Source organism: Mesoplodon densirostris, chromosome 7 (genome assembly GCF_025265405.1).
Source record: "Mesoplodon densirostris isolate mMesDen1 chromosome 7, mMesDen1 primary haplotype, whole genome shotgun sequence".
NCBI classification, from domain to species: Eukaryota; Metazoa; Chordata; class Mammalia; order Artiodactyla; family Ziphiidae; genus Mesoplodon; species Mesoplodon densirostris.
Genome location: NC_082667.1, coordinates 6,511,566 through 6,533,568, shown reverse-complemented (window position 1 = coordinate 6,533,568; position 22,003 = coordinate 6,511,566). Strand labels below are relative to the sequence as shown.

The window sequence follows — 22,003 nt, the reverse complement described above, 5'->3', positions numbered from 1 at the left end:
AGCGGGCTTGTTTTCTCCTAGGGACCAGCGGGCAAGTAGAAAACAAGAGTCTCAAAAGAGGAAGCCTCTGCCAAGGAGTGGAGGAGACGCGGGCTTTCCGCTCCCCTCGGGCCCTGAACCCGTCAGAGGCCGCCTTGGGCCGCGCGGAACTCACCGCGGCTCCCCTGACCCCTACCAGAAACAGGACGGGCCCCAGGAGCGGCCTGGAGGTAACTGGGCTAAGGCCGCGCAGGGGAGGGCGCGGCGGGAGGGCGGGGACCCGGCCGCTGCCGAGGGGTCCTCACCCCGGGCCCCCTTTCCTCCCGCAGGACGCGCTGTGGCTGCAGGAAATCTCCAATCTGTCCGAGTGGCTGAGTCCCGGCTCTGCGTTCTGAACCGGGCCCCCTCCCGCCGCCTCCACGTCGGCCCCGCCGCTGCCGGGGCCGCATGTTGTCTGTAGTTCAATAAACCTACTCTGCGCGCGCAGCTTCTGCTTCAGTGTCAGGGAGGGGTCGGGGGCGGGGCTGGAGCCCGCGCCGCCGGATGACGTCACCACGCTTCCGGCCGGAGCGGGCCTGGCAGCGGCGGGAACTGGGACGCGCCGCGGGTCCGGGCGCGATGGCGGCGCTGGGCGGGGATGGGTTTCGCCTGCTGTCGGTGTCGCGGCCGGAGCGGCAGCCCGAGTCGGCGGCTCTGGGCGGTCCAGGCCCCGGTTTGTGCTGCTGGGTGTCCGTGTTCTCTTGTCTCAGCCTCGCCTGCTCCTATGTGGGCAGCCTCTACGTCTGGAAGAGCGAGCTGCCCAGGTGCGGGGGCTGCGCGCGCGCGGCCGGAACCCGCGCCTCCACGAGGCGGGGCTGTGGGCGGAGCTTGGGCGAACAGAGGGTGGGGCCGCGCTGTCAGGAGGTGGCTGTGGGCCCCTTGAACTTACTGCCTTCTTCATAGGGACCATCCTGCCGTCATCAAGCGGCGCTTCACCAGTGTCCTGGTAGTGTCAAGTCTCTCGCCCCTCTGCGTGCTACTCTGGAGGGAACTTACAGGCATCCAGGTGCGAAGGAGGCGGGGCAGAGGGCAGCGGGCGAGAGGTCTCAGGGCTCATTGGGGTAGGAAGCAAGACTGATGCCCCCTTTTCTGTGGCTCAGCCAGGCACATCCCTGCTCACCCTGATGGGATTCAGGCTGGAGGGCATTTTTCCAGCAGCGCTGCTGCCCCTGCTGCTGACCATGGTGAGTGCTCTTGCTTTATTTTTCTTTCTCTGCTCTTCGTTATTAGCGTGACGCTCTTTCCGTGGCCTTTTTTTTCTAATCCTGATTGTATCCAGCTTTTGACTGATGGGAGACAAGAATTGTGAGATGGCTCAGGGCCCTCGGGTATGCATCTATGGGAAATCCTGGCAGAGAACAGGAAGCTTGAAGTCTCATGAAGCCATGTCTGGGCAAGGGCAGTGGATTATGGTTTGAACCTTTCCTTTGATCGCTCCTGTTTTTTCGCCCCCAGATCCTTTTCCTGGGCCCACTGATGCAGCTCTCTATGGATTGCCCCTGTGACCTGGCAGATGGGTTGAAGGTTGTCCTAGGTGAGTCCTCAGGGCCAAGGAAAAAAGTAGGCACGGGCAGTCCAGGACAATGAGGTAAGGGGATCAGTGCGCTTATGGTGGGTCCTGGACGTGAGACATGAGATGTTCTGTTTCCTCATCAGTAAAGTGGGAGCAGATATCCAGTGGTCTCTAAGAGTTAGTTAGTTCCTGATGTCCAGTGAGGCCCGTAGGGACCCCAGGCAGTACTTGTTGTGGACAAGAGAGCATTGTCCGTTACTTCCCTTAACCTTTGGTTTCCCAAACTAGAGCTGGTTTTGGGCAAGTTTTGACGTTTCCAGAGTTTACAGTCAGGACACCTTGCCTCAGCTACTAATGCCTTCCCTTTCGGTCCCCTTGAGACACTGTTTTATACTAGGTCCGATAAGAAAATTTGACCCTTTCCTGTTCTCACAAGTATTTATGCCTAAGCTGAGTTTGGCCAGAGGGAGGTTGTGGCAGAGGGGCCCTTGGGGCCTCTAGGGTCATTTTGTTCAATAGTCACTCATTGCTTGCCCTGAATCCCCTCCCTATAGCCCCTCGCTCCTGGGCCCGCTGCCTCACGGACATGCGCTGGCTGCGGAACCAAGTGATCGCCCCTCTGACAGAGGAGCTGGTGTTCCGGGCCTGCATGCTGCCCATGTTAGCACCGTGCACAGGCCTGGGCCCTGCTGTGTTCACCTGCCCACTCTTCTTTGGAGTTGGTGAGTTTGCCCAACCTGGTCTTGCTGAGATGTTCCTGGCATGGGAACCAAGAATGGGGTTTGGGGCAAGGGCAGGGCCTATAGGGCAGGCTGGGAGGAATGTGACGTGGTTCTCATCTTCCTCAGCCCATTTTCACCACATTTTTGAGCAGCTTCGTTTCCGCCAGAGCAGTGTGGGGAGCATCTTCTTGTCTGCAGGTGAGTCCTAGAGAGCTTGCCTGGGGCAGTCCTGGGTTGGGTGTGTGAGGGTGTCCCTGATAAGTCACTCTGGAGGAAGAATGGGGAACAGAGGGCTATAGTATTGGAGGGGCCGCTGACCATGGGAGTTGGGGTGTAGAGAACAGTCTAGGTACTGGGGCAGGCAGCCACTGCCCCCAGGGGAAGGGGATGTCTCTGGCTGATGGGTGTGCAGTGCTGGGGCAGGAAGGGCATGCAGGTGTGGTCACTCGAGGCCTCCCCGTCTCCAGCGTTCCAGTTCTCCTACACAGCTGTCTTCGGTGCCTACACTGCTTTCCTCTTCATTCGCACAGGTTGGTCCTCAGTCTCTCGGGTCCCCTGGGGCTCAAGGGCCCACAGGAGTGGGTGGGAGAATGGGAATCTGTGTTTGTTCTAGGAGCGACAAGTTTCTTCTACCGCAGTCCTTGAGACAGGCTGAGCCTGGTGTGGTTTGAGAGCTGGCAGGAAGCAGAGGCTGTGTGTGGGTGGATGGGTGGGGCAGTGATCTCCTGTTTCAGGGGATGAGGGTCTTAGCCCTGGAAGGGCCCGGGGAGGTGGTGGGGCTGCTCCATGAGCTACTCTGTCTCCCCTCCCCAGGACACCTGATTGGGCCGGTTCTCTGCCACTCCTTCTGCAATTACATGGGCTTTCCTGCCGTATGCGCAGCCCTGGAGCATCCACAGAGGCTGCCCCTGCTGGCAGGCTATGCCCTGGGTGTGGGACTCTTCCTGCTTCTGCTCCAGCCCCTCACGGACCCTAAGCTCTACGGCAGCCTTCCCCTTTGTGTGCTTTTGGAGCGGGCAGGGGACTCAGAGGCTCCCCTGTGCTCCTGACCCACGCTCCTGTACACACTCCTATGAACTCTCATGGGCTTCCCAGTCCCTCCCCATCAAGGGGTACTGCAGGGGAGGAGCTGGCTGGGGTCCCCGAGAACTCAGGAATTTTTGTAGGGGATTGAAGCCAGAGCTAGTTGAATCCCAGGGACCAAGAGAAAGGAGTAGGTATCCAAAGGATGTGGCCCCTCTTGAAAGGGGGTTGAGGAGCAGCCGGGAGTGAGGGGACAAGGGGCGGGTCCTAGGAGCCGTGCACTCCCTTCCTCACTTTGGACTGTTGCTTCTCTGAGCTGCTCTGTCCCCCCTGCCTCTGAAAAGCTGCTCGGGGGTGGAATTTACAAAAACCCTCCCCCCACCTACCCAGGGTTTTCTCATTGTCTTTTTGCATCAGGACTTTGTATTGGGATATTAAAGAGATTTAACTTGGGTAACATGGCCTTGGACCTTTGGGAATTAGTCTCTTTGGGGTCTTGGGAATATGCCCCCCACCTGGTCCTGGCTACCTTGAACACTAACCTCTAGGCAGGTAAGCCTGGTAGGCGTAGTTCCCTGAAGTACCAGACAGGATGGGAGCCTGTGGTTGCCTTGGGTCTGCAGCTTTCTCCTTCCTGAGCAAGGCCCCAAGTCCTAGCACAGGTGGGCCTGGGACTAGGTACCAGGTGTGGGCCCGGCTCACCCTGGGGCCTGTGCCTATCTACCAGAATCAGAGTAGAACCCAGGGCCTTGACCCCAGTGACGGAGCCTCCAGCCTCTGAGAGGGTGGGGGAGTCCACTATGGGCCTTCCACCAGGACCTCCCCGAAGTCTACCTGCCTCACATTATACAACAGGAAATAAGTCTAAACTGGAAGTTCAGTCACCTGGGAGGCTTTTTTGGCTCTCTCCACCTCAGACCTCTGCCACCATGCCAGTTGTTTGGTCCCTGGAGGAACCCAGAACAAAGGTTCAGTGAGCATAAGCAACCCTGCCAAACAACACTGTAACTCAGGGTTCTTTCTAGAACTTGGTGGTATTTTACCTGCTCTTCCTCGTGTTTTTGGAATGGTTCTTATAGTCTCATTCTGCTGCCCCTAGGACAGCCCCCCCCCTTTTTTAAAAACATTCTTAATGTTATCCCTTTAGGTCCCATTCCAGACTCAAGGAGGTTGTCCCAAGTCCCCTTCCCTGAGGCTTGTGATCGAAGGAAAGGAAACCGCTGTGCAGTCACTCCCCACAGCTCCCCCAGGTTGGCTGTGGCTAAACTATAACTGGATCTAAAAGGGCATCGTGACAGTCATATACCTACCTCGCTGGAGAGCTTTCCTCTACCCCAGCCTGTGTAGCAGCTGTCAGGGAAGCCAAGGAATTGAGCACAGGCTGGTTTTAGAGGGTACATTTGGGATCTGGGAGTCGAGAGAGGAGGCGGCCCAGGACCACACCAAAGGTTAGGTGTAGGACCCTGAGAGCACTAGGCTGGCAGGGTGCTGGGATTTACTTCCGCCTGGTCCCCTGAGGGTCGGGGGATCTGGGCTCTGTCCCTCCTCTTCCTTATGCTCCTGCTCAGGAACTGCCCAGGCCCCCCCTGCCTTTCTCTTTACTCACCATCCTTACCTCCCCTGTGCAGTGGGCAGCAGTGCAGTGACACGGGCAGGGCTGCTGTCCCACCCCACAGGTGAGGGAACTGCAGGGCAGAATTAGGATTCTCCCGAGGGCTGTTTGGGGGCAGGGGAGCAGGCAGGATTAGATCCTGGGACTCAGTCCAGTGCTTCTAACCTCCCACCAAAATCCACACCCAGAGGTTCCCACACCCAAGGGTCTCGTCTGCCTCTAGCAAGTGGTGTCTGTTTGCATCTAGTTCTGAATAGGGTGGTGGATTGGTCCCAGCTTAGAAAATAAAGCAGTGTAGTTGAGAAGCAAGTCCACCAGCAGCCTGGGTTTGAACTCTCTCTGCCTCTTAACTAGCTGTCGGGTCCTGGACAAGTTATTTAACCTGCCTGTGACTCCATTTCTGTGTCTATAAAATGGGTGAAAGTGTTAATAGGTGTTGAGTTAATAGGTGTTAAGTGCTTGGAACAACCCCTTCCCCAGCCCAAGCTCTCAGTGACAACTAGCTAATCCTGTTTGGGGTGTGTATACAATAGGCACTTAGTAGTGACTTAAAACCAGGGCCTCTGTTGTCATCCTCACTACCCTCCTAGCTGACCGCCCCCCTGCCCATGGGCGAGTCCACGAGGCAGCCCTGCCCCTCTGCCGTGTGGCACTAGGGCGGGGCGGGCTGCACAGGACCCAGAATGGAGGGGAGGGGAAAGCCAGTTTTATTGAGCGAAGTTCTCACACCTGGGGCTTAGGTTTCCCCTGCAGGAGGCAGGGCCCCTAAGTCTGCTCCCCTGGGTCCCAGGCCTGCCTGCACCCCCACCTGTAGTCTCCAGCAAGGAGGGGACCCTTATTTGGCAAGGGATGAATATGTGAGCGACTGTCCACCGGCAGGGAAAGGACAGAGGGCAGCAGGAAAGGCATGGGCCACCACAGGCAGTGTCTCTCCTGCCACAAACAACGGAGGACAGGAGCTCCAGGGCCCGGCCTTCCTGCCCTCGGGCACTGGCTGGCCTGGGCCTGCCCTGGCAGCGCAGCATCTTGAAGGCTTGGGGTGGGGATGGCCAGGCTGCCAGTCCGGGGCAAGATCACTCAATCTCCAGGATGAGGTCGTCACCCTCCAGTGTCATATCTGTAGTCACGTGGACCTTGCGGACAGTGCCCTCCAGGGGCGAAGTCACTACAGTCTCCATCTTCATGGCACTGAGCACACACAGAGGCTGGCCCTTGGTCACCTTGGCCCCTGCTGCCACCTTGATGTCTATCACCTTCCCAGGCATGGGTGCCCCAATTTGGCCCTTCACATCCTTCAGGGCCTTGGGGTGGAAGTGCATCTCCTGCAGACGGGAGAGGATGTGAGACACCAGGCCCTGCCCATCCCCACCACCTGGCTGGCCCTGGGGGGCGCTGTACCTTCATGGCCTGAGTATCCTTGACCAGAATGGATCGCAGCTGTCCATTGAGCTCGAAGAAGACCTGCCTCTGGCCGGCCCGGTTCAGGTCACTTATGGCCAGGGCTTTGATGTGCAGCGTCTTGCCTCGCTCCAGCTCCACCTGCAGGGAGGGTGTGGAGGCTCAGAGCTGGGGCGGGGTCAGGTGGGGGGAGGGCAGCCCCCTGACCCAATCCCAGGCAAGTCTCCCCTCCCTGGGTCTCAGCTCCTCACTTGTAAAGGCCTAGCTCCCTGGTCTCTTAAGGGTACTTTGTGAAACCACAGCTCACGAGGCCCGGTGACGGCCAAGCCAAAGCCTGGCACTCTAGATGTGCTGGGGTCCTTAGGGATAGCAGGAGTGCTGGGGTGAAGTGCAGATGGGTGCCAGAGCCACTGACCTCAAACTCCTCTGCAATTTTGGGTCCCTGCAGGAAGAGGCGGGTATTGAGGCTGTCCAGGGGGCCAAAGGTGGCAGTGAAGTCCTTGAAGTGGGCAAAGACGTCGGGGTACATGGCCGCTGAGAGTACATCCTCTGGGGTCACCTCCTCCCCATGCCGTTCTATCAGCTCCTTCTCCAGTGCCTGCAGATCCAGGGGAGGGAGGGAGGCTCCAGGCCGTCCCTCCACCCTTGGCAGGTCCTTTAGCACCTGGGGTGCAAAGCAGAGGGTCAGGCCTGATTCCTGGACTCCCCTCCGCCCCACCATGTTGTGCTGGGCCTTCCTTACCTTGGAGCGAAGGGGCTCAGGGAACCCCCCGTGGGGGATGCCAATGTACCCCTGCAGGAACTCCACCACTGAGCGGGGGAAGGACAGCTCTTCTGCCTGAGCTTCGGCCTCTGCCCGGCTCAGCCCGTTCTGCACCATAAACTGGGCCAGGTCCCCCACGATCTTGGAGGAGGGGGTTACCTGAGGAGAGGGGACCCCTGGGTTAAGGTGCCAGGCACCGTATAGAGGCCCACAGGCAGGGGTAAGAGCACTGGGCCTGGCTCACCTTGATGAGGTCGCCCAGCATCTGGTTGGCCTCCACATAGGCCTTCTTGACCTCCTTGAACTTGGAGCCGAGCCCCATGCTGTATGCTTGGAAGTGCAGGTTGGTGTACTGGCCCCCTGGGATCTCGTTCTCATACACATCAGAGTTGCCAGACTTCATGGTGGCCGTGCAGTCAAAGGCCGCATACAGTCCCCGGGCCCCCTCCCAGTACTCACTGTAGTCAAACACACGGTCCAGGGGCACCCCTGCAGGGAGGCCAGAGGTGGAGAGGGCTTGGAAATGTGCTGAGCTTTCAGATGCTCCTTCCAGGACCCCAGGGCCAGGTCAGGCCACATTGCAGACATGGCTGATGGAAGGCAAGACCAGGCCAGGCCGGAGCATCTGGATTCTAGGATATGCCCAGCACTGCTGGGACTGGTGAGGGCTGCAGCTCTGAGAGGGGAATGGCCTTGGGCTGCGGCTGTTCCTACCTGTGTCCAGGGGAGTCCCTCGGGTACAGGCCACCAGGGCCCCCATGCTGGGCTGTGAAGTCATTCCAGACATGGAGTCAGCTGCCACGTCTACCACATCAGCGCCAGCGTGGGCACAGGCCAGCATGGCTGCCACGCCCGCCCCTGATGTGTCATGCGTGTGGATGTGCAGTGGGAGGTCAGGGAAGCGGTCTCGGAGGGAGGTGACCAGCATGGTGCAGGCCATTGGCTTCAGCAGCCCTGCCATGTCCTAAGGGAAGAGGGGAGGAGAAAGAGAAGGACGGTGAGGAGGGGGCGTGACATGGGGGGGATGAGGGACATGGTGGGGAGACTCCTGGGGGTGGGCTGGGCCCGGGCACCTTGATGCACAGGATGTGGGTGCCAGCTCGCACCAGCTCTTCAGCCAAGCCCATGTAGTACTGCAGCGAGTATTTGGTACGGCTGGGGTCGGCCACGTCACCCGTGTAGGAGATCGCGGCCTCTACCACACCACCGGCGCTGCCCGCCGCCTCCATGCCCAGCAGCAGGTTGGGCAGGTAGTTGAGGGAGTCAAAGACCCGGAAGACATCCATGCCATTCTCCTTGGCCACCTCACAGAACCTGAGTGGGTAGGAGAGCTCAGGGGTTAGTGCCATCCCACTCCCTGCAGCACATCCTTTTCTGCCTCCTCGCCCATTTGCAGCCCCTGGGGGATAAGGTCTGAGGGTCGGGTCTGGCAGGGGGCGTGGCACCCACAGAGCCAGGGGGCACCACAGTATGTCCATAGGGTGGACAAGGCCTCTCCAGGGCAGCCTGGGCTGGGCAGGGTCGCCCCAGCAGCATCCGGCAAGGAGCGGAGCTGTCCTGTGCTAGTCGCACGCAGTGCAGCTCAGTCTGCCCAAGTTCGAAGAATCTGCTGGGGAGACAGTGAGGCCTGGGTTTCAGCCCCAGCTCTATACCACGTGGCCTGGGACAAGTCACCTGCCCTCCTAGGGCCTCCACTGGAAGCCCTCCCAGTTCTCTGACTGTAACTTGCAGCCCTTGCTGGGTATAGCTACCGAGAGACTTGGTTTCAAGCCTGCTGTGGGGAGCGCAGGCCATTGCATTGCGGCCTGGCACCTGCCGGGCCACGTCGTGCAGTGTCTGCCCACCACCCCACCCCAGGCTCACTTGAAAACCACATTGTCGGGGTAGTTGGTGTAGCCCACGGCATTGGCCCCCCGCAGCAGCATCTGGAACGGGATGTTAGGGACGAGCTCCCGGAGCTCCTGCAGCCGCCGCCAAGGGCACTCGTACAGGAAGCGCATCGCAACATCAAATGTGGCTCCTGCACAGGGACCAAGAGGCCCAGGTCAACCCCGAAGCGTCCTGGGGACCCCACCATGCCCTGCAGCTCTGCAGCCTGAGCCTCTGGCCCTACCACCAGGCCCTGCTCATCTTCAGCATCCCTCGCATCCCAGCCACGATCCCTGCAGACTTTTTCCTTTGCTGATCTCTTGGGACAGCTCAGGTTTACTGTGTCCTCTCTGCATCCGCTTTCACAGCCCTCACCCCATATTCTCTGTGCTATAATTAACAGGCAGGCATCTCCTCTCTGACCCTGAGCTGCTTGGGTCTCAGCTCTGCGATCCCATGCCCAGCACCAGGACTGGCTAGAACGGGCACCAGTCACTATTTGCTAAACATATGAATGCTGTGCCTTGTTCAGTTCTCACTCGTTCCCTCAGTGTTAACATCTCTAGCTATTCCTGGAGAGCCCGAGTGGCCTGCCTGTACTGTGGATACCACATTCCTTCCATGCACTGTCCCACATCCCATCCCATCCCTCCTCCAGCCTACCTCCCCAGTTCTCTATGCTGAAGAGTTTGCTGAAGTTGTGGGCAACGTAGGGGGAGATCTTTTTGAGATCGTGGGTTCGCACACGCGTGGCCAGCAGTGACTGGTGGGCGTCTCTAAAGGTCGTGTCCATCAGCAGCAGCCCCTGGTGGTTCCTCACCGCTTGAGCAAAGCCCTCGGGACCCTCCCGCAGCAGGATGTCTCTGAAGCCAGCCGGGGGCAGGCCTAGGGCAGACGGGGGCGTTAGTACCCATCCTGCAGGGGGCAGCCTCCTCTTTGTCTCCCCTACGAGGTGGCAGAATGAATCTCACCTACCTATGGGCACCACAGGGACAATAGGGTCCATGGGGCTGGGGCTGGCCTTGACGGGGATCGGGGTGGTTGGGCCGTTCACCATGACGTGTCCTGGGGAGAGAGTGGGCAGTGGGTCAGGGCAGGCTGGGCAGAGCCTGAGTTGAGGGCAGAGTCGCTGGGCTCGGGGATGGGGGGATTCCTCCAGGATCCCTGGTCTTCCAGCTGGCCCCTGTCCTCTCCAAAGCCAGGGCCTCCTGGGTCCAGGCAGTGGGGACCTAATGACGGCCACATGGATGGGAAAGGGGGCCTCTAAGATCAGGAGCAAGGAAGGTGGGCGGGGTGGGAGGGTGAAGCAAAGGAGGAAGGTGCAGGACCAGATTGAGGACCGAGGCAGGGGCTGCTGGGAAGCTCTCTGGGCAGGGGGCCAGAAGCAAGGCATCTGGGAGGGGAGAGAAGGGCAGTCTCGGGGCCGGACCAAGGTAGTGCAGCAGCTTCTGGGCCCGGTTCTGTGCAGGCCGCAGCTGGAATAGCTCCGGGTTCTCATCGATGAACTGGGTGTCCACGGTGCCTGCCAGGAACTGCTGGTTGTTGAGCACATTCTGCAGGAAGGGGATGTTGGTCTGCAGGACAGAGGCGGGTGGGAGGGTGTCACCGTGCAGCACAGACAGGGACAGGAGAAGCTAGAAGTGCCACCCTAGGCTAGCACAGCTGCCCAAGTTCCCCAGGGCACCATGCTGAGGTTCAAGCCTCCCTGTGGAGTGGCGTTCCCCCATCTCCTCACCAGACCCACCCCCTTTCTGGCAGAGTCCCCTGAGCCGTGAGGGGCCTGAGCCCATCCTGCCCTCCTTGCTGGCCCTGGAGCATGTGCTGAGCCCCACCTCCTCCTTCCTCAGGGATCTGGAAATAAGCACCTCCTCCCACCCCACAGCATAGAAGATGGATTCGGCCTTCCCCACAGCGGTGCGGCATAAAGCAGCCCCCTTCTGGCCCTGCTAGCTGCACCTCTTCAAAGAGGCTCCCGCCTCCAGCACCCTCCCCGCCACACACAGCACACGGCCATGCCCTGATAGTCTCCCTACGGCCCCTCCTTCCAGTTAAGGGGGCGCCTTCCCAGCCTTCTCCTGCTAACAGCTCCCACCGGGATGTTCTCTCCCTGGGCTTCCAAGACATCTTGCTCCCCTCCTTCTCCTCCCTGGTCCCCACTGGGGGCTCCTCCCACCTCTGCAGGATGGAGTTCTCAGGGCTGTCACTGGGCCTCTTCCCACACAGCACACTCTCTCTGGGTGGCCTTGTCCTGGGCCTCCAGCTCCAGACCCAAAGTGGAAATGCCTCCTGGGCATCTGTCCTTGTGTGTCCCTCACACAAGCTCATCAAGTCCAAAATCAGCTTCTCTCACCCAGTCCTCTGCCTTCTGCTGGGTGTCTCACCATCTACCCAGTTACCAAAACCTCCGCTAAAATCACCCTCACCCCCCACTCCTGTGCCACTGGTCAAGGCAGACGACTCTACCATAGCCATCTCTAGACTCCGTGACCCCTGTCCTCAGGCCATGCCTTCTGCCGGGTTCCCTCATCATGGCCACCTCTAGCCACACCAATCTTGCCTTGTGCTCTCACACCTCCACACCTGCCTGGTAAGCTCTTCCTGGAAGTCTGAACTCGGAGACCTTCTTTGTCGTCATCCCCCACCCTCACGGTGGAGCCGGATGCTCCCTTTCTAGGACTCCATGGGATCAGCTGTTGGAAAGTTCCTCCCTCGGCCTCATCATCTTTTGCTTGTCTGTATCCCTCACATGCCCGGGAGCATGGGTGCTGTCTGAGGGACCGGTGCCCATGTGCTTTGTGCACAAGGGCCCCCAGTTCTGCTCGTTAAACAGCTGGGTGACAGAATGACGCTAGGGCAGGGTAAAGTCTAACCTAGAGGCCACATGGGGGCCTGGGAGCCAGCGCTGTGAGAGATGCCCCATGACTGCAAGTGGAAGGGATTCCAGTGTATGTGTGCCTATGATCATATGGCTACAGCCTGGCTGTTACTTCAGAGAAGGCAGCTCCATGTGTCACCCATCCGTGATCTCTGTTGGCACCTTCAGGAGGGACTCCAGGCCCAGCATGAGCTGCTGGGCCCTGTTGCTACTGTGAGAGATTCTACCGGTTCCCCCAGGGCTCCTATCACCTGGAGGCCCGGAATGGGAAGGGTGCCTCCCCAGCCAGCTTCCCACTGGCGGCCACTGCAGAGTGGGGCCCAGCCGACATTGCCTCGTGCGTCTGGTGTGACCAGTCTGTCTGCCCCGGAGACTAGTCAATGCTCCTCTTAAAGATATGGGGACGTTTCACCTACGCCAAGGCATGGCATTTTGAAGAAACCAGTTAAACCAGCTAAAGAACCTAGAGCCGCCTAGGGGTGGGAAGGATCCTAAGAGGCCTCCCCGTCCCACCCTGCATGTCCCTTTTGTAGACCCCTCCCCCTTTGTAATTTTCGGAGGCTCTGTCATCCCATCTGTACTCCATGGGGATAGCAACCAGGCCCATCTGGTTCCTGGTACCCCATCTGGAGTTGGTACCCCAACTCCCTGCACAGAGTGGCACACAATGGATGCCAGTAAACACGTACGTTTAGAGTGAATGAAAACATTTTTGATGGGGAGAAGAGGAACAAGGGGATATCTAATGCCACTGAGCAAGAGTTGACCTGGGCTAGGATCCAGTGCCTTCATTTTACAAATGCAACAGCCGAGGCCGGGGGAGTGGCAACGGTAAGAATGGCTTCCAGCAGCCAGGTGGCTCAGCCCCTCACAGGCTGCTTCATTTCTTCTCCTCTCAGCCCTATGAAGCACATAAAATTAATACTCTTTGGCCTAGATAAGAAAATTGTCTCAGTGGTTGAAAAACTTGCCCAAGGTTAGCTGGTGTACCAGGCAGGATTAGAGTTCCGTCTGTTTCCCTGAGGGAAGGGAAAGGATCTGAGTAGCCTGAGGACCAGGAAATACTTGGGGGAGGTGGTGACTTGCCTTGTTTCCCATCTGGGCAGCCACGACGAAAGACCAGAGTGCCCGACCTGGTTTCCAGCCCTCAGCGCTCCCACCCAAGCCCCGGATCTCGGAGGTAGAAAGCAGGGAACTCACGCCCCGCCACCCCTCCCACCACTCACACACACCCAGAGAGCCCCTTCTCAGCTGAGCCGTCTAAGCCGAGCTTGTCCCGGGCCACTCTTCCAGGGAAATGGCCCGGTAAGGGCAGAAGCTGGACGGAGGGGCTGTCGGAACAGCCTGGACCACTAACGCACAGCTTCAAACAGCGTGCCACCACCGGCTTGCTGGGAACCGCGCCGCGCAGACCAATTGGGCCGGAGGCGGAGACCGGTTGGCTCCAGAGCGCACCAGGCAGGGCGGGGAGCCCGGGAAGGAGGAGGGAGGGGCCGGCAGCGGGGGTGGAGCACGGCGCCAGACCCAAGGCCGAGCCCTCTCGGCCCCACCCTGCGGGAGCCCTGCCTGGGGGGAGGGGGAGGAGGGGCATCACCCCAAACCCTCTCCTCCCCCCGCAAGGCCCGTGCCTGTTGGGGACCCTCCACGTGACTTGGCGATGCAGAACGGTTATGACCTTCAGCGTGTGTCTGTGAATGCAAGGGTCCCAGCAACAGTGCGGGTTTGCACCCGGCCCTGCCTGTGGGTGCGGGGACGTGTGGGTGTGTGGGCATGTGTGGGTGTGTTCGGGAGGGTGCCCAGCGACATGTGACAAAGACTCTCATCTCTGGGAGATGGTGAAGGGGCCCGCGAGCTGGCGCTTTGTCTGGCTGTCTGCAGAGTGACGGTTCGCGCAGCGGCAGCAGGCGCCAGTGCGGTGCAGGATGCAGGGGCGCCAGGGTGGCCGGGGGCGCGCGCGCCTGTGCCAGGGTGAGTGCACTGCGGCGGCGCCGGGGGGCTGCGCGGTGGGTCCGCGCCGGCCCGGGCCTCGGGCGTGACCAGGAGCCACCCGTGGGCCCTGCAGTGGCCGCGTATCCAGGTGACCTCGGGAGCCGGCCTGGGCCCCGGTGGGTCCCCGCGCGCCCCTCCACGTCCGCTCTCCACGTGCGTGTCCACGGTGCGCGTGCTCGTTGGCTCGCACTCCCCTTGCCTGTCACTGCTGCTACTGCTGCTACTGCCGCTGCTGCCGCCGCCGCCGCTGCTGCTGCTGCCGCCGCCGCCGCGCCGCGGAAAAGGTGCAGGGAACCGAGTGAGCCGGGGCTGCGGGCCCGAGCGCCATGGGCCGGAAGGCGTGCGTTGGGCGGCTGGTCAGCCCCGGGCCTCACCCCCGCGGGAGAGCCGCCTGGAGTCGGCAGGGGCCGGCCGGGCCCACGGGGAGGCCGGCCCGCGCCCCCTGAGCTGCGGACACCAGGTGAGGGGGCCGCGGGGGACAGACTGGGGGTTGGCCAGGGAGGGGTAAGGGCCACGGGAGGGGTTGGGGAGGGGCACCTTAACAGGCGGGGGAGGGGATGGCGCCGAAGGGATGCCGGAGATTCCAGGGGACGCCAGGGAAAGGAAGTTCCGGGACCCTCCCTGCTCTCATGGCCACCTCCGCTTCCTGCCTCAAGCCTCACCTTGTCCCCAGAGCCCGGACTCCCCCTAACTGCTTGGGAAATGTGACCTTTACTCTGGGGGCCCTGGCCCTGCAGGCTCCAGCCCTCTCTCAGCCTTGGGGGACCCCTTGGGCCTCTGACCCTGACCCCACCCCCAGGCCAGGCTCTCGAAGCTGGCCCCGGAGACTGGGTCTTGGGGCAAGTGGGCACCTGTGCCGGACCCACCTGTGCCTGGGCTGTGACCCTTCCCTCCAGGGCGCTCACCATGGCCCCGCCGCTCCTGCTGCTGCTGCTGGCCAGTGGAGCGGCCGCCTGCCCACTGCCCTGCGTCTGCCAGAACCTGTCCGAGTCGCTCAGCACCCTCTGTGCCCACCGAGGCCTGCTGTTCGTGCCACCCAACGTGGACCGGCGCACAGTGGAGCTGCGGCTGGCTGACAACTTCATCCAGGCCTTAGGGCCGCCAGACTTCCGCAACATGACGGGGCTGGTGGACCTGACACTGTCCCGCAACGCCATCACCCGCATCGGGGCCCGCGCCTTCGGGGACCTGGAGAGCCTGCGCTCCCTGCACCTGGATGGCAACAGGCTGGTGGAGCTGGGCACCAGCAGCCTGCGGGGCCCCGTCAACCTGCAGCACCTCATTCTCAGCGGCAACCAGCTGGGCCGCATTGCGCCGGGGGCCTTCGACGACTTCCTGGACACCTTGGAGGACCTGGACCTGTCCTACAACAACCTGCGGCAGGTGCCCTGGGCCGGCATCGGCGCCATGCCTGCCCTGCACACCCTCAACCTGGACCACAACCTCATCGACGCATTGCCCCCGGGCGCCTTTGCCCAACTCGGCCAGCTCTCCCGCCTCGACCTCACCTCCAACCGCTTGGCCACGCTGGCGCCCGACCCGCTCTTCTCCCGGGGGCGCAACGCCGAGGCCTCGCCTGCCCCGCTGGTGCTGAGCTTCAGTGGGAACCCCCTGCACTGCAACTGCGAACTGCTGTGGCTGCGGCGGCTGGCCCGGCCCGACGACCTGGAGACATGCGCCTCCCCGCCCGGCCTGGCCGGCCGCTACTTCTGGGCGGTGCCTGAGGGCGAGTTCTCCTGTGAGCCGCCCCTCATTGCCCGCCACACGCAGCGCCTCTGGGTGCTGGAGGGCCAGCGGGCCACACTGCGGTGCCGGGCCCTCGGCGACCCCGCGCCCACCATGCACTGGGTCGGCCCTGACGACCGGCTGGTCGGCAACTCCTCCCGAGCCCGGGCTTTTCCCAATGGGACCCTGGAGATTGGGGTGACGGGTTCCGCGGACGCGGGGGGCTACACCTGCATTGCCACCAACCCTGCCGGCGAGGCCACAGCGCGGGTAGAACTACGGGTCCTGGCCTTGCCCCACGGAGGGAACGGCAGTACCGAGGGGGCCCGACCGGGGCCCTCGGACATCGCCGCCTCAGCCCGCACTGCTGCCGAGGGCGAGGGGACGCTGGAGTCTGAGCCAGCCGTGCAGGTGACAGAGGTGACCGCCACCTCGGGGCTAGTGAGCTGGGGGCCAGGGCGGCCGGCGGACCCTGTGTGGATGTTCCAAATCCAGTACAACAGCAGCGAGGACGAGACCCTCATGTACCGGTGAGGAGGCGCTTCGTAGTCCGTGGCCCCCAGCGTCACCCCCAGCCGCCCTCCTCTGAGCCCAGCTCCACCCCTTGGGCTTGGCCACCTCTCCTGCTCCTTCTCTCTCCTCGGGGCTTCCACACACCCCTCCTCAGCTTCTGAGCTGCCTGGGCCGAGTGGGGGCTGCAGGGGGCGGGGAAGGGGAGGCCTCAGGTGTGGCAGAGCCGGTGAGGCCTCCGGTAATTGGCGGCCGTCTGCATTTAAGCTTGTGGGCTTGGCCCGCACACGCATGTTGTTTGTGCGTCTGGCGTGTGATTCTCTACCGCCTCAAGGCCAGCCCTGGGCCCGGGTGTCAACGCGCACACCTTTCCGGCCTCTGACAACCAGCTCCAGGGCCACACGCGCCTGTCTTGTTTTCTCTGCCTTCTTCAGTGAACACACAGGCCCATGCGGTCCTGGGGAAGGGGGTGCGCAGAGCTGGGACCTGGGGGCGCGTGGTGAGGCTGGTGGGGGGTGGGCTGGGGCCTGGGCCCCCGTGCCTGTGCTCTGACCTCCTGCCCTTGCCCGCAGGATCGTCCCAGCCTCCAGCCACCACTTCCTGCTGAAACACCTGGTCCCAGGTGCCGACTATGACCTCTGTCTGCTGGCCCTGTCACCTGCTGCTGGGCCTTCCGACCTCACAGCCACTAGGCTGCTGGGCTGTGCCCACTTTTCCACGCTGCCAGCCATGCCCCTGTGCCACGCCCTGCAGGCCCATGTGCTGGGCGGGACGCTGACCGTGGCTGTCGGGGGGGTGCTGGTGGCTGCCTTACTGGTCTTCACTGTGGCCTTGCTGGTTCGGGGCCGGGGGGCCGGGAATGGCCGCCTCCCCCTCAAGCTCAGCCACGTCCAATCCCAGACCAACGGGGGCCCCAGCCCCACACCCAAGACGCACCCACCACGGAGCCCCCCGCCTCGCCCCCAGCGCAGCTGCTCCCTGGACCTGGGAGACACGGGAGGGTGCTATGGGTATGCCAGGCGCCTCGGAGGGGCCTGGGCCCGACGGAGCCACTCTGTGCACGGGGGGCTGCTCGGGGCCGGGTGCCGGGGCATGGGGGGCAGCGCCGAGCGGCTGGAAGAGAGTGTAGTGTGATGGCAAGGGAGCCAGCCCGGGGTGGGCGGCAGAGGGTGTGGGGTGGGCAGCCTCCTGGCCCGGTGGGTCAGTGCTGCCTGGGAGTCCCTCCTGGTTTTACCCTGGGTCCCTTGGGCAGGACAGGGGGCCCTCTCCCTGGTTCTGGCCTCCAGTCGGGCAAAATGGGACAGGTCCCTGTGACAGGTGCTCATGGCCTCTGAGGCAGGGGCTACAGCCACCAAGTGCAAGTCTTGTTTTTCTTTATAATAAAATTACTGAGGTCACCTCAGCGCTAGTCTCTGGTCTTGCCCTGCTAGGTTCCCTGAAAAGAGAGGGGGGACTCCAGGCCAGTGGAGGCACAAACAAGACAGGGTCAGCGCTGGGGCTACCAGCCCCGTGGAGGCCCAGCCAGCCTGGGGTGCCATCGGGCCCTGGAGTGCTGTGGGGCCCAGCGCCTCTGTGCTCTGTGCCCACGTCTGAGCGCAGGGAACGCCCCTTCCTGACAGCGCGTGGGCAGGATGTCTCGCCCTCACCTGGCATGGGCGTTACAGTGCACAGGGCAGCAAAGGGAGCAGGTGGGAGGCAGTGCAGCCCTTCTGGGCAAAGGGACTTGGGCTAGTAACGTTCTTAGCAACTCAGTAAGGAAGTCCCCATTGGCTCCCGTGGGTGACAACCTATTCACTGTCAGCCAGGGCACCTTCTGGATGTATAAAATGTCATCCCAAAGGGACTGGAAAGGGACTTGGAATCCCGTTGCCCTGCTCTCAGTCTGGAACCCCCCTAGAAGATTCCTGTCAAGGATGCAGGCCCTGAGCAAGATCCTGGCTCTCCACCGCTCCACTGACGCCCCTCGTGGCTTTGCTCTTGTTGGACACCCAGGGGCAGACACCAAGGGGGACCACGCCCACACGGCCACTACTCTAGTCCCCACCTCAAGGAGCCACAGTCACGGGGCGGCGTGCCCTGCCCTGCCTCCTCCAGGCCCAGGTCCCCGCCAGCCTCTGGCCCAGACAGGCCTCCTCCAGCCTTCAAACAACCACTGCTCCTGGGCGTCAGCTGGGAGGAATCAGTGCTCCAAACACACTTCCAGGCACGTGTGGCGCGGCCCGTGCACCCAGTGCTTCGAGGACATGCAGGTGCCCGGATCCCGCTGCGGAGGGTGGGCGTGGCACCCCAGGTCCGCAGTGCTACACCTGTGCTGAGGGGTGTGTGGCCCTTTCTGCCTAAGGGGGCCCACTGTGGCTCTGATGCCAGCCCAGTGGGAGTTGGCGCGATAAAGTGCGTGCGTACACGTGTGGCAGACCAAGCTCACACACTTGTACGTGTGCATGGCATCGACACACACGTGAGCCTGTCCGCCCAGCCCCGGAACACATACCTGGATGTGGCCCAAGAGAGATCCTGGTTTAAATAAAATGAAACAAGGTCTTCAACAGAGAAGAGCAGGAGAGCGTGAGTCCTGCAAGGGGCCGCGGAGAGAGGGTGGAAAAGGCACAGGGGAAGCGGGGGAGGGCAGGCAGCCTGCAGGGCTGCGGCGCAGCGTTGGCAGGGCCAGTGGCCTGGTCCAGGAGCACATTTGGGCAGGATGCTCGTGCCCCAGCCTGCTGTCAGCCTCCCGCCTTCCTCAGCCCCTCCACGGCCCCCATGGCCCTGGTCTCCCTTCTCCACCTTCCAGCTCTAAGGCAGTGGGTGCTCAGGAGCCCTCCAGCCCGCAGGACAGGTGGAGGGTCCTATGGCCCAGGGGCACAACCACGGCAGGGGCCAGCCAGGGTCACCAACAGGACAACACAGAGCAACAGAAGCAGGCAGGCAAGGGGTGGGGTGGCCAGGCCCCCTGCACACCGGCCACCCCCACCGGAAGCAGCCCTGGGACGCCGTGGTGGGAAACCAAGCCCCCGCAGCGAGAAGCGGGTGGAGCACACAGTGTCACGACACGTGTGCAGGAAATGGCCCCCCGGCCGGGAGCCCTAAGGCACCTCACGGAAGTGCGGAGGCCCCGTAGCACGGACCCCGGGAGGTGGGCCGAGCCCCACAGGCTCCTCCCTCCCACGTGCTTTTTCAAAACGCTTCTGCACCCTCGGAGCACCTGCCAGACACCGTGGAGCACGTCAACAGGTGAGGGGAATGACGTGGGGCTGAGAGAGGACAGTGCTGCCCACGCGCCCCAGACCCAGCGCCGAGCCTGGACGCAGCAGGGCTGGAGCAGCCGAGAAGGAGAGGGCGGTGCGGAGGGGCCGTCAGCCACCCAGCTCCCCGTGTGCAGTGGGCAGGGGAGGACGGTGTCCTCAGCACGGGTAGAGCATCCCCCGGGACTCTCAGATGAGGAGGAGGAGTGGGTCTGCCGGGCCGCCACCCTCCATAGGGGGCTGGGCAGCGTGATCCCCGAGGGGCAGAGCCCCGTCCTGCTGGCCCTCCTGCCTTGCAGAGCGTCTGGCGGCAGTGTCTGCCCAGGGACTGCCCGCAGCTACTCGAGCAGCGCTGGCCTCAGGGACAAGACAGTGTGTGGCTGTGATTCCATCTCCAGCTATACACAGGTGACAGGGCCTGACCGAGAGGCCAATGGGCATCTCGGGCCTGCAGACTCTCACCTTTACGCCTCGGACTCTGAACTCGGCAAGGGCTCTGCTCATCTTCGTGGCGGCTGTGGGGTGGTCCTTGCCGTGGGCGATGACTTTGACCAGCAGGGAGTCGTAGTGGGGGGAGATGACGGCGCCTTGGAAGGCAGAGGCGTTGTCCAGGCGGATGCCCATGCCCTCCCCGCTCCGGAACACCTGCGGGGAGAGGCCAGCGTGGGCCGGCAGGGTGCTGAGGGCCGTGCACAGGTGAACCCCAACTCTGGCTTGTGAAGTTCTTACTTTCTGCCAGCAAACTCAGGGGCACCCCACCGTGTGGAGGAAGGGCCACAGTCACCGCTCGCTCCTCCCCAAGAGGAGAAAGGGGGCAGGACAAGGGATGGGGAGGGCATGCCCCGCCAGCCCCAGGGCTTGGCGCCTAGCACTCAGGGCTGATGCGGAGCCTGCAGGGCACGGAGGGACCAGGGCAAGCCGGCCAGATCCAACTGCCCGCCACCCTGCCCGCCTGACCAACCCTCTTGCTTTTCAGGTTTGTTCATTTGTTCACTCATTCATTCCACAGCACGTGTGCCCACCTCGTGCCAGGTAGTGGGGACAGAGCAGCTAAAACAGAGTCCCCTGCTCGCAGGGGGCAGACAAACAACTGAGGAAGCACACACGGGTGACAAGGATGCTGCAGGCCAAGAGCAAGGCAAGTGGGGGCAGGCCAGGGGGCGTTTAACATACGAGGTGACAGGAAAGGCCTCGGCGCCCCCCCCCCCACCTTCCCTTCCTATCAAATGGGAGGAGCCAGTGAGCGGATGATTAATACTAGGGACAGGGAGGCAGGCCAGGTGCAGGGAGACACCCAGGAGCCCACGGGCCCAGGAAGGGAAGCAGAGAGAGAGGGGTCGGAGAGGCGGCTCATGGGGACGCACGGGGGCTCCAAATGGTCCGATGCGGGGAGGGGGGCCACGGCACGGGGACAGGGGCTTGGGGCGTGAACATCTGTGGAGGGGGAGGGAGAGCCTACACCCGGGTCGTGTGCGGCACAGGTCAGGGAGACGGGGCGGGAGGGACAGCCGGGGGGCTTGGGACACACGCTGCACCGTATTTCCGCGTCTAAGGGACACAGGCCCGTGATCGATAAAAAGGAACTCAATAAAATATTTAAGGGTGAACACGCAGCTGTGAGCAGGAACTGTCAGCTAAAAATATTCTGCGGTAAACCAGGCTCGGAGGAGCCAGGCCCCGGAGGTGGAGGTGCAGCAAGGCAGCCCTGCGTCTCCGAGCTGCCCCTTCCCGGCCGAGGGCAGAGAAGTCGGGGCCGCCCAGCACACAGCACTCTGGCCTTGGGGCTGGCCCCCACCTGTGGACTCGGACCCTCTTCCAGGAACAGAACTCCAGCGGCAGCTCTGCCTCCAGCCGAGCCGCTCTGCGTGGCTTTCAGAATCCAGAGAGCTCGCCTTCCCTCCCCGGCCACCCCCCGTCCCTTGTCTCAGGAACTCAGGGTCTGTCTCAAAATCCCCCTCGCCCTCCTCCCTGGACTCCCGCACGCATCCTGCTTCCTCAGAGGCTCGGGCCAGATGGGGAGCACTAAACCAGCAGAGCCTTTGACAGCACTGCTGACGTGCAGGACTGGAGGTATCCTTAGCTAATGGCATGAGACAGGACCAGGGAACAGGAGTCCCAGCAGGCCAGAGGGCTCCTGCCTGCAGCGGGCCCAGAGGCTGGGGTGGGAGGGGAGGGGAGGGGAGGGGAGAGAGGAGTGCCCAGGGGAGGGGCAGGGGAGCCCGCCCAGGCCCTCTCTCAGCCCCTGACAGGCCGAGCCGGCCTCTCGGTCTCCTCCCTGGCCCCCTCCATCTCCCCGACTCCCTCATTCATCCCTGATGGGTCTCTTGGCCCAGACCGTCCCCTCCACTGAGACATAACGGGCCCCAATCCCTTGCTGCACCCAGGGTCTCCCTCAGACTGAAGGCAGGACAGAAGCCAGCAGCGCTGCTTGGTGGGCAGTGAAGCTTTGGGTTCTTGTGACACGAGCCAAGGGCCTGGGCTTCGTTCCCAGGGACCCTGCACTTGGCACCCAGCTGGTCTGCTCCTTGTTCCACGTGATCCCCTCCGCTGGCCTTTCCGGCCTGTGCACATGGTAGTCTCTCCCCAGGAGCGCTCTCCCCTTTAGTCCTGGACAGTGCCTGGCTCCCACGTACTCTCAGCCAGCTTCCAGTCAGCTCAAGCCAGGGGCCTCCTTCACTGCCGGGCCCACAGCCTCCCTCGTGCCCCCGGGAAAAGTGTCTGCAAGCAGGCCGAGACTGGTGGCGGGC

General features: G+C 62.4%; 4 protein-coding genes across 23 annotated transcripts in view; 3 read left to right on the top strand and 1 right to left on the bottom strand.

Moving 5' to 3' along the window:
- Positions 1-456, top strand: part of TOP6BL (TOP6B like initiator of meiotic double strand breaks) — a 98,486-nt gene extending 98,030 nt beyond the window's left edge. The window contains exons 15-16 of the mRNA XM_060103920.1: positions 22-209; positions 309-456. Of these exons, the coding sequence (XP_059959903.1) occupies positions 22-209; positions 309-374 (254 nt within the window). The 3' untranslated portion in view covers positions 375-456. The remainder of the gene's footprint in view (positions 1-21; positions 210-308) is intronic.
- Positions 457-530: 74 nt separating this feature from the next.
- On the top strand, positions 531-3,733 carry RCE1 (Ras converting CAAX endopeptidase 1). 5 transcript variants are annotated; one of them, XM_060103917.1, is made up of 8 exons: positions 531-782; positions 922-1,024; positions 1,119-1,202; positions 1,474-1,552; positions 2,086-2,253; positions 2,406-2,451; positions 2,721-2,783; positions 3,067-3,733. In XM_060103917.1, exons 1-8 carry the CDS (start codon positions 598-600, stop codon positions 3,227-3,229), a joined length of 891 nt encoding a protein of 296 aa, XP_059959900.1. In that variant the 5' UTR covers positions 531-597; the 3' UTR covers positions 3,230-3,733. The 5 variants fall into 5 exon arrangements, with proteins under 5 accessions (XP_059959900.1, XP_059959901.1, XP_059959897.1 ...); XM_060103914.1 differs by having other exon boundaries at positions 532-782; positions 2,380-2,451; XM_060103918.1 differs by lacking the exon at positions 2,721-2,783.
- A 1,841-nt stretch (positions 3,734-5,574) lies between these two features.
- PC (pyruvate carboxylase) overlaps positions 5,575-22,003 on the bottom strand; it is a 103,004-nt gene continuing 86,575 nt past the window's right edge. For all 15 annotated transcript variants that reach the window (XM_060103905.1, XM_060103904.1, XM_060103895.1 and 12 more), the window contains 12 exons: positions 19,719-19,901; positions 10,348-10,492; positions 9,894-9,983; positions 9,582-9,803; positions 8,913-9,069; positions 8,123-8,363; positions 7,764-8,013; positions 7,294-7,538; positions 7,029-7,208; positions 6,702-6,950; positions 6,287-6,427; positions 5,575-6,210 (listed from right to left, as the gene is read on the bottom strand). In XM_060103905.1, coding sequence (XP_059959888.1) covers positions 5,962-6,210; positions 6,287-6,427; positions 6,702-6,950; positions 7,029-7,208; positions 7,294-7,538; positions 7,764-8,013; positions 8,123-8,363; positions 8,913-9,069; positions 9,582-9,803; positions 9,894-9,983; positions 10,348-10,492; positions 19,719-19,901 — 2,352 coding nt within the window. In that variant the 3' untranslated portion in view covers positions 5,575-5,961. The remainder of the gene's footprint in view (positions 6,211-6,286; positions 6,428-6,701; positions 6,951-7,028; positions 7,209-7,293; positions 7,539-7,763; positions 8,014-8,122; positions 8,364-8,912; positions 9,070-9,581; positions 9,804-9,893; positions 9,984-10,347; positions 10,493-19,718; positions 19,902-22,003) is intronic.
- LRFN4 (leucine rich repeat and fibronectin type III domain containing 4) lies at positions 13,048-17,224 on the top strand. Of its 2 annotated transcripts, XM_060103913.1 has the most exons (3): positions 13,048-14,242; positions 14,679-16,037; positions 16,590-17,224. In XM_060103913.1, the coding sequence occupies exons 2-3, from the start codon at positions 14,689-14,691 to the stop codon at positions 17,149-17,151; spliced, it is 1,911 nt and encodes a 636-aa protein (XP_059959896.1). In that variant the 5' UTR covers positions 13,048-14,242; positions 14,679-14,688; the 3' UTR covers positions 17,152-17,224. The 2 variants fall into 2 exon arrangements, with proteins under 2 accessions (XP_059959896.1, XP_059959895.1); XM_060103912.1 differs by lacking the exon at positions 13,048-14,242 and having other exon boundaries at positions 14,342-16,037.